The sequence below is a fragment of the Anser anser genome, assembly GCF_964211835.1.
Source record: "Anser anser genome assembly, chromosome: 4".
NCBI classification, from domain to species: domain Eukaryota; kingdom Metazoa; phylum Chordata; class Aves; order Anseriformes; family Anatidae; genus Anser; species Anser anser.
The window spans coordinates 65,121,687-65,142,765 of NC_139724.1; the positions used below are offsets into that span (position 1 = coordinate 65,121,687).

At 38.9% G+C, this 21,079-nt stretch overlaps 1 protein-coding gene across 1 annotated transcript; it reads right to left on the minus strand.

Annotated features, from left to right (window-relative positions):
- Positions 1-7,047: 7,047 nt before the first annotated feature.
- On the minus strand, positions 7,048-21,015 carry OTOP1 (otopetrin 1). Its single transcript, XM_083836330.1, has 6 exons — positions 20,671-21,015; positions 16,908-17,044; positions 13,473-13,531; positions 11,515-11,645; positions 8,298-9,244; positions 7,048-7,933 (listed from the first exon to the last, which is right to left on the minus strand). Exons 1-6 carry the CDS (start codon positions 20,954-20,956, stop codon positions 7,763-7,765), a joined length of 1,731 nt encoding a protein of 576 aa, XP_083692456.1. The 5' UTR covers positions 20,957-21,015; the 3' UTR covers positions 7,048-7,762.
- Between the last annotated feature and the right edge of the window lie 64 nt (positions 21,016-21,079).

Below are 21,079 nucleotides of genomic sequence, written 5' to 3' on the forward strand. Positions count from 1 at the left end.
TTTATTCTGAATTGTGAATGGCTGTCTGGATGATAAGCAGAGGCACTTTCTCCTACAGTATGTCTAGAATTGCCATCCTATTGGCTTCTCATTCTTCGACACACCTAACAAGAGGCAAAAGAGAAACATGCACTATTTCAAGGGCTGAGAGCACCCCCTCTAACACTTTATGACCCCTGACACACTGCAAATCAGAGGAGGGAATATACAGGTCAAAAATCATATGCTCCAATATGATTTCCAAGGGAAATACCTCAAATTCTGCAACAAGTCATAGCCACAGTGGATTGGCATAACGGGAAGCCTTGTAACAAAAATCTCCTGTGACATGCTTCCATGGATGAAAAAAGGCAAGGAAGAGTCAGGATCCTGAAAGCATCGTTTGGAGCTGACCATCATATGGATCACATCATATGCGATCAGATGTGGCAAATTGGTCAGTCCAGGGTTCATTCAGGGAGCGGCACTGCCCTGCACTCCTCTCAGGGAAGACTTCTGTATAAAGGTCACTGTGAGACCTAAACTTAGTGGAAGTTTGTCCCAGTGATCCTTGTGTAGGTAAAATAGTAACTGAACCTGGTGAGTTTTTCTTCATATTATTTTGGTAGGACTCATCAGTTGGAAGATTCATATATATATTGACTTGCAAGATATGCTAAAAGACTACTTTTGCCTTGGGCATTCAGCAGAGGTGACTGTACATAGGCAAACATAAAATGTGCATTGATCTGAGAAAAAAAAAAAAAAAAGAGTAGCTGTAGGCAACAGCAGGTTCCAGAATGTCAGAGCAGAGAATGAGACCAAGGACAGGAGCTATCAATTGAAATATTGTCTAGCTGCTTTCATCAAAGAAAATATTGCAGATCAAATTAGCTGATATTTGTGAACTGTTTGTTGCTCATAGGCTATACTGATTGCAGTAATTACCTACAACAATGATACCCAGCTCTGAATTTTAATTTTAGAATAATTTGGAACTACTTACCTCTGCTGTCATGGTCTTTCTAGTTAAAAATAAGTAGCTACTGCAATTTCTTTTAGTACTATTGACAGACATCTGTGACCTAAAGAGGGCTGGGTTATTTTATTTTAGCTGCAGTTCTACTCAAACAAAAGATAATCGTGAAAATTATATTAGCACAAAAGTTTAACGTTTGTTTCTGCTTTGACAGAATAATTACAAAAGATAGGAGGTAGTTTCCTTCCTGGAGTCATTTAATCTATTAATGATATCCCACTAATTTACTTTGTCTCAGTGTCTGATCCCCACCTAGTGGTGTGCAGATCGTGCCAGTGTCTGTTCTTACCTGCACTTGATAACTGCATGCCACAGATCCAGTTTCAGTGTCACACTGAAGCACATATCCGATGTCCAGTGGAGGCACAACCATCCTTTCCTGATATACTGAAGTTTTAGTTCTGGATTGTTATTGCACTGGAAAGGTTTTCCAAAGTGATGAGCAAAGAAAGGTTTTGAGAGAAGAAAGACACTGGTGCTTGGAAAATAATGTTCTCATAGTACGTTTGACTATTATCGTGTCTTATTAAAATCTTTCTCGGTAAGAAGCTATTATTTGATTCCAGCAGGCAGTGATGGAAAATCCCACCTGAGGAGCACTGCTGACTGCAGGAGTGCTCCCCTAACCTCGGAGAGGAGCATCAGGAGGGATGAGGAAGGTATCCTGAAGATGTTGTTATAAAGCTGTTGCTTATCACCTCATAGCTAGTAGTGGCTACTTTCCTACAAAGGCCTTTGTCTGTTAGAGTTGGAATTACTAAGTTCAGAAGATGATGGACTCAAGTCTGACCCAAACACCACGTGTGGATTTAGCCCTAAGTACCTAACAATCTTATTCAGTATATTTGGGAAAAAACAAACAAACAAAAAAACTAACAAACCAAAAAAACAGACAAAGTATAATAGCAGATGAAGGCAGGAAATATGCTATATAGAACAGTAAAATTTCCTTTAAATCTCAGACAAATTAATATTATGGTGTATAACACACCTCCTAAATAATAATAATAATATATAAATATAATAATAATATATAATATTATAATAATATAATATAATATAATATAATATAATATAATATAATATAATATAATATAATATAATATAATATAATATAATAATATTATATATTATATTATAATATTATAATAATATAATATATTATAATAATTATAATAATATAATATAATATAAATATAAAATATAATAATATATAATAATAATATATAAAATAATAATAATAATAATAATAATAATAATATAAAAGACTCTTAACCATTGTCTATTGACATTGAAGTGAGATTTTCCAGAAATCCATCCTATAAAGTTGATAAAGCCAATCCTCTTTTTCAAGATTACCATTAACAATTGCAGCTGCTTCAATTCTGCTTCAGTCCAGGTCTCATTTGGTTTACATATTCACAGAATGAGGCCAAATCCTTGAGGATGAGGGCTCACAGGGAATAACTAATTCAATGAGCCAGCTGTATGTACACCGTCTCAAATGTGACAGAGCAAGGTCGTAAAATTAAATGCACATTTAGATTTGCCAAAATCCTTGCTAACTGATTCATTATATACTTACAGGTATAACTTCAGTGTTCTCTTTTCTGGAATTTTCTTAAATCCCTAGTTTCTTAACTATATGAACATAATAGATGTCAGTATTGTTCAGTGAATGGGGAAAAATATAGAAAATGAAGTTAATAATTTCCTTAAAGGAAGTCAGAGAAGGCAATTTAAAAATGACTGCTTGTTTTAAAACCTTGAAGTTTGGGGATCTTTCTAATTTCATGGTTTTTAGGTGCAATTTAATGAAGCACATTGTTTTTGATAATACGTTATATAAGATATGGTCGGTGGATCAACAGATTCATTTTTTGGGACCCAGGAATGAATCATTTAAGGGTATTTGTACATCATTACGCACAGATGCTCATATCTTTGTTCAGCCTGTGTTTTGAGTACTGTCAGGTCATACAGAGAGTATGTAACGTTCAAGCAGCATGCACTGGTTTTGCTGGGCTACTTTCTGACCTGCTCTAATGAAACTCCAACAAGGCCATCACAGGCCTAGTTAGACACAGTTAAAATGAAAACACTGTTTGTAAAGCCATGGACTAGCAGTGTCCAGAAAGCTTAGAGAAAGCTCTGATGAATTATCCTATTAAAGGGCCTTTTCTCTATATCCTTGCAAATGTGATATCTAAGCTTTTGTTAATCTTAGTAAGTAATAAATTAAATTAAAACTTGTATTGGCTACACAAAACTTTGTTATCGAATTTCCAAGCAAGTTACCTGGCTCACATTATTGTGATGATTTAATTTTGCACTCCATTTTTAGCCAGAAACAACAGGCAAACAATAAAGCTTAAAACTTAATAAAATGAATATATCTTTAAATCTCTTTTAGAACTACAGATATGCTCATTATCATCTTTCCAGGTAATATGACGACTTCTGTTTGTCAACATGACTACAGGTCAGTTCACTTTTTAAAATAAATTCCTTAGGTCCAAATCTTATTTTTTTTGCATTTCAGCATCTCTTTGGAGTCAGTAATTCGGAGCTGGCTGGACGTAACCCTGCTTTGTTCAAAGCTTTTGAGGGAAAAGGCAAAATAACACAATCAGGATGTACTAACTGCCCCTGCTTAGGAAAGTCTCAGCAGATTATATCTTGTAGTATTTACTACGTGCTGCTCAATGGAAGAGATAGTCAGGGTTTTTTGAATTAACTAATTATCCTCATAAGGACCTTTAACTCCCCAGTCAGTGGAAAGAAGCATGTACTTAAGTTACTTGGATAATTTCCCTCTCTGCTGTTTTTTGGAGCTGCCTCCTTCTCTTCAGTGACATAGTCCACTCAAACTCTACAGACTGCAAGCGGGCTCTACAACACAGGGATATATGCAAAATGATCATGTTTATCATTGGATTTATTTTAAGTGATTAAAAGAGGAGATTCAAAGGATTGAGACATACTTGTAAATGGAATTCATTTCTTTTTTTTCAGCTCAACCATGACACCTACACCTTCTTCCATCTTAGATAAAGTTTCATTGACACTGAAAAACACTTGAAAAGTCTATGGTCGTGCAAGTTTGACTCTCCAGGCAAGTGCTTGAGGATTGTAGGAATCTTTTGACATCTTACCAGCCTTTATTCTTATACATATATGAATTTAAATGCTACTTAAGCATATACTATTGAATAAATAAGATATCTAGAAAGAAAGGGAGGGAGTAGGAGAGTCTAACAGAAGGGCATGATGAATAGCTTTCTAATTAACATTATGCAGCAAAAATTTAGAATACTTTACATACCTAATGCACATTGGACTTGACTGAAAAAATCCATTTCTTAAAAAAAAAAAAAACTCTCTTTTTAAATAGTATTAAATTGGTCTCAAAGGCATTCACTAGAGAGCTCAGAGTTGACAAACTGTACTCTAGAGGCACCTCAGAAACATAACAATGAACTGTTAGACCTCTCTTGGGTAAGCCAGCTCTCCCGACTCCTGTCGCATGCGTGAGTGGATATATAGGCAGAAATAAACTAACTTAGAGCTATTCCTTAGAATATTTTTAAAACTATGACATATAAGTATTGTGGGACATATTAGTATTAGTATGCCAGGGTGGTGGTGGTGGTGGTGGTGTAGAAGATGTCTGAAAGCAGATGTTTGAGAAAGCCCAGGTTTAACACTGATCAGAGAGCTAGAGATTATCATTCCTGGTTAAAAATCTGTTTCTTCATAAGCTATGTTTCTAAAACATTCAGAAATTCATGAGTTGCCGCTGCACCGAGTAGTTTTACTAAGATCTGGTTCCATAAGACATTCTGGTTTTGGATAAAACAATATTTGGGGGTTGAATCTTGTCATGAAAACCTCTTATGTCTATTCTCTGGTTCCCTGAAATCTATTCTCTGATTCCCTGAAACAGAACCATTTAAGTCAGTGGGGTTTCATCAGTGCAGCTTGGAATAGAATTTGCTCATTAGCATGGTTTAAGCATTTGCTCACTGCCAGAGTGCTGCCCTAATTCACTTTTATGAATAAACTTTAATCTTAGCACTCAAAATCAATTTATTACCATGAACAAATGAAATTATTTCAATAGTAATGTTGAGAAACAGAAAGGACTAAGTAATTGCAGATGAAATATAACCAAGTACTGATGTTATTTATTTTTGAAACTTCCAAATGTGCGCTAAGTGTTTATAATAGAGCATATGGGCTCTTTTTGCCCCTGGGGATTGGCAAGCTCTGCTTCGGTTGAACACCAGTGGTGGGAATCAGCTAAAGAGCACCACGTTGAGCTGAAGAATGGCATGTGAGCCATCCCACAGAAAGAAGCAGTCTTTCTCGAGCTGTTTTTATGACTGCCTGAAAGATGAAATGGAATTTGTGGGCTTACCTAGTGAAGTGTGTTTTCTCTGACACCAGAAGTAGCTGGAAAGTTGTTCCAACAGTTGATTTGGAAGGAAGATGAAAGCTTTATTTGATTATACAAATTGCCCTATTCATTCTACTTAAAATGAAACCAGTCTGAGAGAGAACCAAGTGAAGTGGTTAGAGCTTCATGAAAGAAGATGCATGAAAGAAGGTGAGATAAGGTTACTGTGTTCAAGGGAAAAGATTACTGTTGAGAATAAAGGTACGAACTAAAAAAGAGGTGATAAAAGACATGACAAGCAGTGCTGGAGAAAGGCAGAGGTTACAGCGATGTGACCGGGCAGTGACTTCTAAAACACACTCGAAGTCTGACAACTGAATTTGTTCTGCAGGAACAGAGGTGCTCTCACGCTCAGCCTCGCCGGCGGTTAATCTAATTCATATTCAGATGGAACTTGCTTTACCTGATCTGGGTTTTGCAACAGATAGACCAGGTGGCAAAAATTCCTTGGTGTGTTACGGCTGTATGTAGCGTAGGATAGGACCGGAGATTAATTATGATGTGAAGCAACGCCTGGAAGGCATCAGGTCATTTATCTGATGGTCCGTGCTTGCCATCTAGTGGTACAAAGTTAAAACTTGCGTTCTGCTCCGTGAGAGCAAGCTGAAACCTCCTGCCTGGGAAGAAGGCCTGTCCTCTTCCAGCCGGCGGTGACAGCGGCGGCCCAAAGTGAAACCGGCCTCTGAGGGGCTGGGGGAAAAAGGCAGCAACCCCTGATCACAGAATCAAAGAATAATCAAGGTTGGAAAAGACCTCCAAGATCATCTGGTCCAACTGTCCCCCTACCACGAGTATCACCCACTAAACCATGTCCCTAAGCACCAGGTCCAACCCTTCATTGAACTCCCCCAGGGACAGTGACTCCACCACCTCCCTGGGCAACCCATTCCAATGCCTGACTGCTCTTTCTGAGAGGAAATGCCTCCTAATTTCCAACCTAAATTTCCTCTGGTGCAAGTTGAGGCCATTCCCTCCAGTCCTATCACTAGTTATCTGCGAGAAGAGGCCAACCCCCAGCTCCCCACAACTTCCTTCAGGCCACCCCTGAGCCTCCTCTTCTCCAGACTAAACAACTCCAGTCCCCTCAGCCGCTCCTCATAGGATTTGTGCTCCAGGCCCTTCACCAGAGCACCAGTAATTGCCGATGGCAGAGCTGTTGCTCCCGTTTTAGCGCTCTGGCCGTTTCTGCAGCCTGTCCATCCTAACAGACTGTCTTCTAAGAGTATTCAGGCACCCACCTTTCTACTGCTTTCTGTGAGAAATTCAGGCAACTAACCGTCCTAGGAATTTGAGCTTATGTTCTGACAGCTTGTAAACCAGGCTTGTAAAACCCTCAGCCAGGGCCCTCACAATTTCTATAGGCGTCAGCTGTGCTCTATAGCATCCCTATGTGAGTATATATGATTACTTTCCATCCAGAAGATTGAAGCACAAAGAAATTAGGAGCCCATTAAAACAAAAATGTACAGGGGATATATACCATTGTGGCAACAGAACATATGTACTTAAAACTAAGCTACAAAATGAGTTTTTATCTTTTAAAACATACCAAGGATGTGTGAATAAAGAGCTTTGTAAAAGAATTAACTTTATTTTGGAGTTATGTCATTTAGTAAATACAAGAGAGGTTCATTAATAGAAATATTTTATCGGAAGTTATATACAGCATGATGTTTAACATACATTCTATTTATTTGGATTTCATGCCATATAGTTAAGAAAATAATAACTATATATATTGATTTTCTATTGCTTTTCAGAAAGTTTAATGTAATTCCCACATCCCAACTAAATAGAAGATGTTTTCATGTTTTTACTATAAAAATGTAGCTAGGAATTAAAAGTTTTCAGAGTCTGTGATTCAGGAGCATCACTCAGTTTAGCAGTCCTTGGGATTTTCCTTCTTAAGTCATACAGAATTTTTTTAACCGCTTTCACAGGCCATGATGTATGAAAATAAAGCAATACCAATTATTTAGAGGACAAATCTCAGATGACCTAAACAAAGATTAATGAGATTGAATTAACTTTACTATGTAGAGTTGACACTAATATGATTTTGAAAAGTCTAGCTTGGCAGTAATAATACATACATAACAAAATGCATGGAGGGAAAATAAAAAATATGACTTGCTATTGGCTATGGTCCCCTCTTTTAGAAATATGTATTGAATCTTCTATTTATTGAGCAGCTGTGGCTATGTTCAGTCACTCATCCACTCATTCATCTGTTATTTGTGTAATTAATTATTCAATCAATTGTTCACTGAGGGACTGTATATGACCTATGTTTTGCAATTGACTTCAAAGAGTGAGGCAGCTGAATGCATCCGATAGAAAATAGAAAAAGGCATTGCAAGGTTCACAACAATTATCCAAGGTTCAAAGCCAAAAACTATTTCTTCCAGTCCATTGTCATACTCTGGGCGGCACCCAAATGCCGGTGGTATCCAAAGCTGCAAGGAAAGAAGGCAATGCCAGTATTAATCATAAATTACGAGTGACTGTGACCCCACTGACCTGCAATTTAGTTTTGGCAATCTCTAAGTAAGCCCTCCCTATTGTTACCCGGGTACACCAATGGCAAAAGATTTCAGCTTCTGCTGCTGATACAATTTTTCATGGTGATTAAAAAGAGTTTAGACTCTTAGATTCCATGTTTAGATAAATTTTGTTCCCCAAAGGCATATTCACTTATTCTTCCAGAAGAAGTAAAATTTACTTGCTACAAACTATGGAACCATGTAATTTTAATATGAGGCTTGAAGGGTTGGGAAGCTTTCGTGTATTAACTTGCAAATTATGTTCAAAATGTCTTACCGAAAGATTGCATAGGAATAAAAAAGCAGCAATGTTCTTGAGAATTCTCCTCTTGTTGTCAGCCACCGAGCTTCTGCTGTAAAAGGAGAACTCTGAGGCTGAACGCATGAATGGACTGTTACCCTGACTTGTCTCTTCGTTGGCACCACCACCGCCGTCACTTTCTCCGGCGCAGATGTTGCTGCTGACCAGGCACGGTAACTCCCCAATGTCACGGGCGGCTCGGCCATTGTAAATCTCCTTGTATGAGGGGGTAAGCGATAAAGTGCTCCCCCGAGATATAGTCACTATTCGAAGTGTTTTAATATCATCATTGGCCTTTTCCTGCTCGCAATGTATGGATTCAATGATAAAGAGGTTCTGAATGTATTTCTCAATAATTACTAGGACAGAATAGGGCAGGTTAAACCACGTGTATTTGGGGTGAGCTTGGGCACAGATAATTGCTAGGATTGATCCCCAGGAGAGGAGCCAGGATCCTGCAGCTGTGCCAACCAGCAGTTCTGCATCCAGTTTTCGAGCAGGATTCTTTGAGTTATCCAATGATCTATCCTCCAGTCTGTAGATTAGAAGGGCGATTACTCCAGCTGTACACATGAGAGCCAATACAAAGATAGCATGGAGGTAAAACATAGTAAGTGCTAACTCACTTTTGATTTTTGAACGTCCAATCTGAATTAAATACACCACGACTACTGCTATTGTGCTAGTTAACACAATTAGTCCAAAAATCATCCCAACAGTTATGCCGTGGAATTTGAATGGAGTTTTGTGTTGCTGATGGTGTTCTACTTTGCGGCCAATGTTTTTCCACAGGACATAGAGCATCGTGGATGCTAGAATGTGGTACTCTATATTGAAGGGATATAGGTAATATATTCCTTGAGAAAATATGGAACAGAGAGTTGTCGTTGTACAATTGCATTGAGGTGCATGGTCATCTAAAACTAAAGGAAAGAGAGAGATTACATGTGTGCATTATAAGGATTTTTTTGTTTAAAGCAAATAAATAAAACATAAATAAAGCAATAAAACATAAAAGGTAAGATTTCAGTCAAACAACACATCATACTCTCCAGTTAGCCACCTAAAAAGGACCTGTGTCATTTAAATCATTAACCTAACATAGATTTTGCCTGGTCTCCAAAGCATAATCTCTAACTCCGCTACTCAGCTGCTTAGCAATAGTCACATCATAAGTGAATGCTGCACCAAAGTGCAACAGAGCTTTTCAAATACTACTTTTTTATTATACAAATGTCCAAAATCTCAAGGACTTGAGTCCTTGGCCATTTGGCTTAGGTGGATTTTATAGAATATTGAGTAATTCCACCTGTAGGTCAGATGAAGAATATAAAATTGATGAGAAAATGACTCCTCTCATTTTTGTCAGTTATTTACACTAGAGTGGTTTCTAATAACCACAGCACTTTATTAAAAATACGTTTATGTCTACGAAAGAGGTGAAGTAAGCCACAGATACTTTCACTCAATGTCCCAGTATAGATTGAAAGTAAAATAATTAAAAATCTATCTTATCTTTTTGAGAAGAACCTATGAAATCATTATCTCTCTATGCAATAACCTGCATTGTAAACCCCTAAAACATCTCAGAAAACAAACTGCACATATTTGTAAAATAAAAGTATTTAATGTGTAATCACAAACAAATAACTTAAGAAACTGGAAATTTCCATGGTTTCAGAAGATAAATATTTACTTACACATATATAAACAGAAATGGTGAAAAATATATTTTTAGGCAGTCCAGAGCCAATCTTAGATTTGTGCCTGTAAGTTTATTTTTTTATATTTTGTTATTTTTTAATTTTATAAGAAAAAGATGGGAGAAAGCTGGTATTCATTTGTCTTAAGCATATGCTCGTAAGAAGTGAAAAAAGATTTTGCAGTGGATTATATGTTAATAGCAAATTTGTCTTGTGAATCACTACTTTGCTCCTCATTATAGAAACTATTTCTGTTTACTCACATTTGTGCAACAATTCTGGCAGCAGATTAATAGGAAATAATATAAGGAAACTGCTTCCATTTAACGGTGGAAATATCAGGAAGAGCCACTAACTTGTGATTCGTACTGATGCTTTTGCTGTACAGCTAAATCAGAGAATCACAGAGTGGCTGAGGCTGGCAGGGACCTCTGGAGGCCCGCAGCTCCAACCCCTGCTCCAGCAGGGCTGCCCAGAGCAAGCTGCCCAGGACCATGTCCAGGTAGGTGCCTTTTGAAGATCTCCAAGGAGGAGACTCCATAACCTCTCTGAGCAACCTGTGCCAGAGCTCTGTCAACTGCACAGCACAGAAGCTCTTCCTGATGTTGAGAGGGAACCTTTTGTGTTCCAGTTTGTGCCCGTTGCTTCTTGTTCTGGCACTGGGCACCACTGAAAAGAGCCTGGCTCCATCCCCTTGCAAATGGATGTAAAACTGGGGTCACCTTTGTCTTTATCCTTGTGAACACAATAAAAATCCTATCAGGTGGGAGAAAATTACCTGTAGCTGCTGAGAACTTATATTGCCTATTGAAAGCCAAGAACTCCAAATTTCCCGACGCTTCAGTGGCATTTGAAAGCAAAAGACATCCCCAGCAGTTTTAGTCAATGTTTGTTACCAATTATCTTACCAATGAAGAAGAGTATTTGTAATTAAAAAAAAAAAAATCACCCAGCTAAAAATCTGTGTCCTGAAAAGCAGCACTAATGGATAACCTCCATCCCTCTGAAACATTCCACCCAATTCCATGGCACCACACAAAATTCCACAGGACCACACACCATGGGATACCAGTGTCCTGGGAATGATTTGCAGGATTATCCATTCTTGGTTTTCTACTAGTAGCTTACAAAACAGTAAATTCTGTTTTTAAAACTACTGTATATAATTTACTTCTCTGATTTACTAATAAAAGGATTCTTTAGTGATGTTATTCCTCAAAAGAATTATTATCTTTGTTTGGAACTTCTGGCATTTATTTTTATTCTGGACCTCATCCAAAGGGGAGATAAATAAACAGAAAATCACAGCCTGAGTCACGTATATGACGGTGATTATACATCACTTTAATTACTATATGAACTGACCATATATCAGTTGACTACCATTTGCCTAGGAACGACTATACAGCAAATACCCAGATCTGTCCTACAGAGACATAGTATTTTGCATGGGAGCAGTAATTCCAAAATGTACCAACACTTCAGCTTACCTATTGTTATGTTCCCAAAACCAAGTGTGATTAGTCTTTCCTTGTGTTCATTCAGTTGATGTTTTGACTCTGTTAACACTCCATTTGTCCACAGGAGTAAATTTGTGAACACAGAATGGATAACCCCAAACCTACAAAATAAGATAATTATTGAAGGAATATGCACGCAGTATATCTCTACGTACATGCTAAAGACAGTGGATTAATTTTCTGTAGACACCACATGTAACACTATTTAGTTGTCAGTACAAGAAAAAAAAAATCATAACCGATCTCTATCTAAAGATGTTCCACAGTAGAGCACAATGAATGTTAGACTTCCAAACTATCACAGAAACATGATGGATTAATGTATTAAACCATAGATAGGATGCTTTTATGCTCTCATATGTGATCTTTATTATTCTTTGGGCTGGACACGTTAATGACAGTGACTGAACGGTCTGATCAGGGTTGTTTTGCGAGTCGCATTTCTCAGCCTTCTGTGGTGCTTCTTCATACTCACTGTGGTTGGTCTGGTCTTTCTTCAGAGAGATAGTACTACCTTGTCTAACTTCTAATCCATGCATTTTTGTCTCCTGGAGAAAGCTGAAGTCAACAGAGGGCTTTATCCCATTCAGACTGCTGGTAAGTGAGGCTAAGTCTCCAAGTGTCTTTGAGAGTCCTTGTCTTGGACAAGCCACTTCATGGCTTGGTGAAACAAAATGGCATCAGAGAAAGAAGTGGGTTAATGATTCTGAACTTTCTAGTAAAACCCAGGCAATAATTGTTCTCAATTGACCAGCACTTCCCCCCACATCTCCCTTTTTTTTTTTTTTTTTGTAGAAGGCTATGGTATCTATTTCTTGGGTACAATCCTTTAATCTGCCATTTTGCCAGACGTTATTCTCTTGTACCCAAGGCTGATAACATTTCTTCACCAAGAAACAGTTCTTTATTACTGCACTGTTTGCAGAGAATGACTTGAATGACTTGCAATTAGGTATTTTAGAAATGGTACTTATAAACAGAGATGGTTTCACCAGCTAACGTTGCAAGCCTTCCATAATCATTCCACTTGTTGGCATGAGCCTGAAACACTTACCCAAGGGAGCAGAACAAAAGTAGAGCCATCACTACAGCTGAAGTTTATGAGTAAGTTTCTTTCACTTCCTATAGAAACTGGCCAGGTTCTTGATAATTTGAGATTAATATTTTAGAAGCTAATATCCTTGTTTATTTGCATTCTATGTAAAGGCATTAATATATACTAATTCACATTCTTACAAAAACGAAAATACATCAGAGCTGGCTTTGCTGCCTCAAAGACCAGTCCTCAGCTCCATAACAAATAAATGTATTCATCTGTTTCAGAAGAGACATTAGTTACACCATGAGAACCAAGTTCTGGTGTCAGAAATAAGAACAACCCTTACTGATTTGGGTGTATACATACTGCTGGAAAGGTTGTGTTTCTCTGTGTATTTGCATGTTTGCAACTAGTTCTGAAAGGTAATTTCCATAAAGGTCAATAAAAAAAAAAAAACAGATATACTGCACTGGCTGCAAGTTGCTGATGCAAATTCCCTTTCACTATCTTCAGTACGAAGAAAACTTCATGTAGTACATGAAGTACTCAGACAAAAATCTGGTGCTTCCTTCCTCTGAAAAATGCATGTGACACTGTGGTATCATACATTGCACTTTCCCTCTCTCATGATAAATACATATTTATTCTGTGACTATTGTATATTATGAGGTATGAGCACAGTTTAAATAAAAAAAAAAAAAAGAAAATAACTCAGAATAATGATTATCTTCTCACTTGGGTGAATGGAGTCACTGTCTATTTATATTAACACAACTGAGAATCAAACTCCACAAGTTCTCAATGTCCATGATACAGTAAAATTGTAGGTGTTCAAACATGGTGCAGACGTACACCTATTTGCATTCCAGATGAGGATCAGATACTTTACCTTTCAAGTGTTTTGAAAGACTGGATAATATCCTTTGCATGACACCAAAGAAAGTACACCTAAATTAAAGGAATACAGAGAAATGTCATTACACTAATGAATATGTATGAAACAGAAAAAGGAAAGTATATCTGTAGGCAGAAACACTGATTACATCCTCTGATGATTTAAACTGAGGTGGCTCCATCTCCACACATGTGAAATTATTCTTATCTCTTCCAACATTCAGCCAGAACCTGGCTGGCAGGAGGAACCTAGGATTTCTTATATGCAAAGACAGTGGCTCAATAATAGAAAGTTTCAGTATGACTCACCAAAACATATCGTGCTTCTGTATCTGCAGAGGCTTTTATTTCAATGACAAAGGAAATAAAACTGCCAGCTGTAGACAGCACTATAACTACTGCAGGGCGTGATGACGCTAAATTTGAATAATTTCCTAAATATATGAAATTTTGTGGAGGGAGAAAGACGTGAAAGGATTCCAGACTTGATTAATAAAACAAACAATGGATGACCAGGAAGCAAGAGAAAAGGTCATTCTATCAGTTTGAGAGGTAACCGCATTAGGAGCAACAAATGCAGTTGCACTCAAATGTAGTGCAGGAAGCTCAAGCTGGAGAACAAAAGAGACAGAACAGTATTGACTTAGCAAGTAAAGGGGAAAGAAGTATTAAAAGTAGGAGTCTCTGTGGGAGGATAAGGATACAGATTGTTGCTAATACAAAACCTGTTCCAAATCCTGGTAGGTGCAAGCAGAACCATAGCCATATTCCTCAGGGATGTTAGGGTGAAACTGGGAGTCCTATTTATTCAGAAAGGTTCCTACCTTACTGAACTGAATAAATAGTATGTAAGCATCAGGATAGAAATGGTCCAAAGGGTTTGTCTTAGAAACCTGCCTGGTGTGGTATTTCTGAAATGGTCTGAAAATTGCAAAAAACTTTGGGTTCTTCTGCAGCAATTACAGTGACTGGACTTCCATTTCCTCACTGCGCACATTAATAGGGTGCCTCCACAGCTGGTGTTGTCTGAGACATTCAGTACCTGATCTTTGAGAAAGCTAGAAACATGCAGTTCTCTGTGGCACCTACTAGAAGCTCAGGACACACGAGACACTTCTGGACTTGAGCTCACTCAGCCAGTGCAAAACCAGGAATCCGGCCTCCTGCCCTCCCCACTAATAACACGTTAATTCAATCACCCAATGAAGCATTTATCACAACAAATTGTCATAAATACAAAAATACAAGATGCCGTGGAAGTTTAAATTGAAATCAGCGATTAGCATTGTAGCCTCATCTATGCCATGTTCAGATGGCAGTTCTGGGATAGATGCAGTAAAATCTGACAGCAGATGTGAAAGCATTCTTCAACACTTAAGAAAAGGAAGTTTAGAAGCCCTGTTCAAACACTGAAGTCAAGAAAGTTGAGAGAAAATAGGAATAGAAAAATCAGTAAGGTAGAGAAATGAGAGAAAATACAGTTTTTGCTCCCAGAGCACGCATTGTCTCAAAGGGACTTCTGTCTGCAGAAGAGCTTAACGCAGAGGCAGTGGAAATCAGAAGGTCGGTGCTAGTTCATTGTTTGCACAGTTACAGTGTATATTTGCTCATTTATTGGCAAGTACCAGGATGCCTCGTTAGAGTGAAATACAACAGCATCCAACACGTATTCTGCAGAAAACAAATCCTCAGGTTTTTAGATGACACGTAATTAGGAATCCTCTGCACTGTAATTTTATCCTGTGTTTCAATGACATTATATTTGTCTTAGGCAAAAGGTGTTTGATAAATTACATCCTTTACCTTTCCTTTGAGCATTCACGCTAACACTCAAGATTTCATTTTAAGCTAAGTAAATGATAAAATCAGCTACATTAGTGATGTAATATGATGTGGTGTAATATTAAATCAGAACGATGCAATATTAAATCAATATTAAACTAAATATTAAACAATAAAGGGTGATGTGATATTAAATGAGAATGTCCCTTCTCAGGGAATTGGACGTTCCCTTTGTTCAGGTCAGCCTCTTCCACATTCTAGTTCACAGTAGCTAGAAATCTCACCAACCCCAGGTTACTGGATGCAATGAGGAATGCTGCATGCAGATCAGAAGGAAAGGATTTCTTGGGTTTGTCTGTCAGAGGTAAAGCAAAGAAGCTGTTCCACATGGAGAGTGGATTTTAAAAGAAGTGAAATTATGACTACTTCCATCAAGTCAGAATTTCATCCTCAGATAAAAAGATGGAAGTCAGAGTTACCGCTCAAATTTCAATGTTTTTACTGTTAAAGAAAACAGAATAATGTAGGTGGTTCAACTGCTTATTTACTTGCAACCACTGCTAGGAAAATCATTCTTTTCTCTTCTGTTCTTGCTCTTATCACTATGTTACTTAATCATCTTGGAAAGTGCATTAGATGACCTGGCTCTAACGGAGTATCTTATTTTAGTGGCTTTTCCTTTCCCTCTTTACCACAAGTCTGCTCATAGGGGCCCACAGGAATTACAGTTTTAGATTATCCTGACAAGAAAGAGGATGATAATCTAAATCTTCACCTTACCATAAGATGTATCTGGCTCTTGCAGCTACCAACAATTCTCACTATCTCTGCCTTCACAGACTGGCTAACAACCTGTGACAGAAGAACTGGAAGCTGTTCATGATTCAGGTATTCAAAATAAGGAAAACTATTAGGAAAACTGGCCAGGATCCTTTTGTTCCATCATGTAATAGAAGAAAGGGCAACGATTATTCATGCAGTAAACAATCGGCTATGGAATATCACCATATAATACAGAGACAAAGCCTGAAAATAAACAAACAGCTGGAATATTTTACAGGAGTCAGTGACTCCTGTCATGTTTTCTAGCGTGCAGCCACTGAAAAGTGTAATCAAATGCTTCTGGAATGATCTGCGTTCTTTTGTTACAGGAAAGATGTGCAAATGTTTTTATAACCCACAAGGAAAGGGGTTTTGCCTGTTTGAAGTATCAGGCATCCACCCCTAATTATACTGGGATATCAGACAGATTGAACTGGAATTGTGTGGCAAGCTGTAGATATAGAAATAAGTGAATTGTCTTTAACCAAGCTGCTCATTTCTGCCAGAAAAATTCTGAAAATTTTGTAGGTAACTTAAACTAAAGAGCATGTAATTTCAACTATTGATAGCATTTTTGATTACTTCTATTTTGAACTTCTTTTGGGGGAGTTTTATGGCTGAGCAATTACTGAAATTTCAGGTTGCCAAGGCTGAATTTGCACATAAAGAGGTATACATGCACAAGAACTTAACCCTCAAAATCATCCTGTGATATGTTTAGAAATTAGATTAGTGTAAAATCCATGATGATGAGAAGAAAAAAAAAAAAAGATATTTTTGGTAAGAAGTATAGATATAATATAAAACTGCAACCAGTGTCTTTTACCTGTAAGATGGTGTGCGCTGCATGGGTAACAGGAAAAATGCCTTCAGTTGGTGACAAACAGTTTGAAAAATCAATATAGTATCCAATTTTAAAAGAGTCCAGAATTAAAGTAATCACTGCAAATAAAGTAATCCCACCTACAAATGAAAAGATATTAGAAAACATCAATGTACAGTTGTACTGTCTAGAGACAATCCGTAGCACTATGCCAAAATCTTGTTTAGAGAAATAATGATAGATCAATACTCATATTCTTGCTTAGGGAGATAAAAGTGGATCGGGTTCATGAAGATAACCGACTCGATGTAACAAGACTCTCTAATTTGTGAAAGCCTCTGCCCAGTGTATTACTAAAGCACATCAAGGCACACACCCAGCACAGGCAGTACGGAGGAACCTGGACTTGAAGACACGCAGCGCCTTGCAGATGGCTCCCAGCTCCTTGCAAGATCAGCCTCCCAGGTAACTGTAGCACCAAAGCAGCCATACACCGCGTGAATTAATGCTCCATACGGTCACACAGCAAACTATACATCTCAAGGGAGTTGAACAATAATGTTACAGTCTCTGGACCCAAGAGCTCTACAGCGGGCAGTAACACAATCACTTGGTATGCCAGCACCATTGTTGGGGAGGTTACACTTCGAGTCAGAGACCAGAACTGCAGTGAGCTGTCTGGTTTGGTTTCCTAGAAAACAACCAAATGATGAAAACCTATCTTAGTATTATATACTAATCCTAAATACTTGATATATACCAACAATTAGAAATAATGACGATGATTCCACCATTTTGCTATTTCTAAAGTTAAAGAATAAAAAGAAATGTTTTTTACTGAGCATTGAAGTATTTTTTTTTTAAATGTGGATTTTTTTTTCCAAATATTCATTGAAATCTTTGTGTTTTAGGAGATCCAGAATAGGATTTTCAGTATTGCAAAGTGCTGGCTTAATTCTTTCTATTAGCCATCAAGAAGCAGGAAGCTATAATGATACAGTTGTCAAAACGCCACTCTAAACTTCAAGTATTGTTTGGGTTTTGATAATAGACAACTTAATACAAGCAGGAAAAAGATATATGTTGAAGTCTGCCTAGGGCTGTGTAAGGTGACTAGCTGCCCATGCTTTGAACAGAAGCTGTGCTGCTGGAGAACGTAATAAAATAAAGCCATTTGTGAAGCTAATTGATTTTCCTTTTGAGCTCTCTGGCTGGCTGAACTTCTAAATGATGGCCACAGAGCTTTGCACTGCAGGAGAGTGTACTCAGGGGATAACATCTGGGGTAAGTCAAGGAAGAGAGTCTACCTATATAAAGCCTTCCTAAGCTTTCCTGTGATTATTTGGGTTGCGATAACCTCACCTTACTAAAAAACTCTTTTCCCACATTCAGACTATAGGAGTGGTTCTTGGTCTGCCACACAAGTTGGAAGAGAACCGAGCTTTAGGGTTCACGTAGTTCACATCTTGGTACGAAAATGATCCAGGAAACCTTTCTGTGAGCAGTTTTTGTGAAGTGGCCATTTGTCCTTCCAGCTTTGTTAGCTGTGTGCAAGGACTCTGCCTTAAGAGGTCTTTGTTAAGCCATTCTTTTCCAATATTTCCCATAGCAAATGGATACAAGTAGCCAGCTGCCACCGCTTTTACTAAAATGATATTCACAGTTTGAAGGGCATCATGAAAATATTCTGAGTCTGCGTTTACATTTTATACCAGGTAATTCATGGGTATTTTCTCCAAAGATGAGAGCAAGGAGACATTCTTCAAAAGCAACTGCTCAAGTTACTCAAGAATTGCCAAGAGCTTTCTGTGGAAAGACTTGATGAAAATTTGTCCTTTCCCCTCGTTTTTGGGCTTCTCTTCCAGACAGAAGATTTCTGTGACAAGACCACTGAGACAGAGGAGAGCAAGAGGGTTCTTAGCAGAGGAATTGCCACCCGAGTTTTTCCGTAGTTCAAATAAGTTTTCTCTTACCAATACAAGACAAAGGAGTTTTTGAGAACTGTTGTAACTACAAGGAACTCTTAAGAATAGGAAAATGTAGGACTTTCCCTAAGGGCGAATTTGTTGAATTGCAGCATAGACATCCAAGAGAAGCTGTGGGAGGCGCCACAGCTGAGAACATATTACAAAGAGCAATCCTTTGCTGGTAAAAGAAATGGATAAGGTAACCTAGTAGTGCATTTCAGTATCTTATTTCTAAATGTCTGTGACTCCTTATATTCTGTAGGACAAATGAAATGCTGTGATTGCTCTGCCAAAAGAAGAAAGGGCAGGGGGGTTCTGTTGTTCTTACCCATGTTAAGCAGTATTATTCCACACTTGAGAGGAGAAAGCTGCTCTCTGTAAGAAAAACATAGCCTGGTCCAAAATAGGATCAAATTAAACCTTGCAATAATGAATTTCAGTAAATTTCACAAGAAAAGAACAAGAAAATGTAAGCCACGTAAGGTAACAAATGAAAAATGCCTGAGAGATGAGGATTATTTTGGAAAATGGTGAATAATCAAGGAGAAAACAGTTGGTACATAACTCCATACGTTTCAGGAGAGAGTCTACAATCCATGAGTTTATTGTTAGACATAAAATATAAAATAAGTTTAAAAATGACCCTGAGCTATTTTTATAGCATAATTGTTAACAGTGCAAAGAAAAATAAAAGACACAAAGACACGCAGCACTGAGGACAAACCAAACTTCCACAACACAACCTTACTTCTCAAACTAGCCAGATTTTAGGTTTAGATTAATTTTTCATTAGCTGCTGCTGCGGTGACTGATTGCTGTATCTTTGCTATGAGGAAGGAAATATTTTATGGAAAAACTGCCTTATAGCACTGCACTGAACACACTTACTTTCCAACCTACTATTTATAGTACCGAGACTGGAAAAGCGGTCGATAAAAGTGGGCTTGCCTCCTCCTGTACGTAGTGCTGAGCCGAGTTGTTTCCTTTCCCTGGGACCCAGACACACGGCATTCGACACGACTCTGTGCCGTGATCCCCAACCACCTGCTCTCGATACATCTTTGCGTCCTTACTCCAGTAAGTACCCAACCCTGCAGATAAGGGCCATCACATCCTACCACCAGCCTTGCAAATTTCCTACAAGCTAATGCTACTTTTAGCTTTTATGCTTACATATTTTACATGCTATACTATAAACTGCTCTGGCCGAGCACATTGTCCTCTTCTAACTCTAGATGCTTCCAAGGTTTTGACGGTTGAATTTGGTGATCTTGAAGGCTTTTTTTCCAACCTACATGATTTAATAGTTGTAAGGCATCACTGTACAGGTACAAATGGGAATCTCTGAAATACTTCGCTTTAGAGAGCCCTCAGGGACCTTTTGGACTGCTGCTAGTATAAGGAAGTCGCATTGCATTGCCTGGAAAAGGTGATAATTCCTCCAGGAGAGTTGTACAACACCTTAATAATTGCCCCTTCCAAAATCTGTCTTTTTAAGTGCTGCAACACCTGCCTGATGCCGGGGGTGAAAGGGAAAAAAGGCTCTGTGGCTTTCAGTGTTGCGAACGGGCCAAACGGGCGGTTGGGAAGCGAATACCTGTAGCAGACAGCTTTCCCATATGGACTCTCAAAGTGTTCAGCTTCTGCTTGTATTTAGAGTGCACTGCATGTGCACGGGACCATGAATGCCAGGATGTCTCCTGGTAGGGACGGAGAGGTAACGACGTGGTAGCAGAGGCAGATGACGGCACGGACATCCCATGCCCGGTGCCACCGTGGGTACTGCGGCCAGTACTTACACTTGAGCCAGCGTGCTCCAGCGTGCGTGTCCTTGTCGCGGATCAGCCTCCTCTGCGTGCAGCTCCTGCACAGGTACCACAGCATCCACAGCAGCTGGATGAGCATCAGCGTGATGAGGTAGGAGAGCAGGTGGCTCTTGCTGATGCCCACGGCGTGCACCGCCCAGGCGAAGGTGAGCAGCAGCCCGGCCAAGAAGAGGTTGATGCCGTACTGGCTGCTGAGGATCTCGGCGTTTTTCTGCGGGCAGCTCCCGCCGGCGGCGGGGGTACCGGTGCCCTTCTCCATCTCCCGGCCGGGCGCTGCCGGAGCCCCGGGGCCGCCGCAGGCCCGGCCCCCAGCGGCGACCGGGGGCGGAGCGGGGCCGCCGGCTCCCCCCGTGCCTCCCTCCGCGGCGGGGCCGGGGGGGCG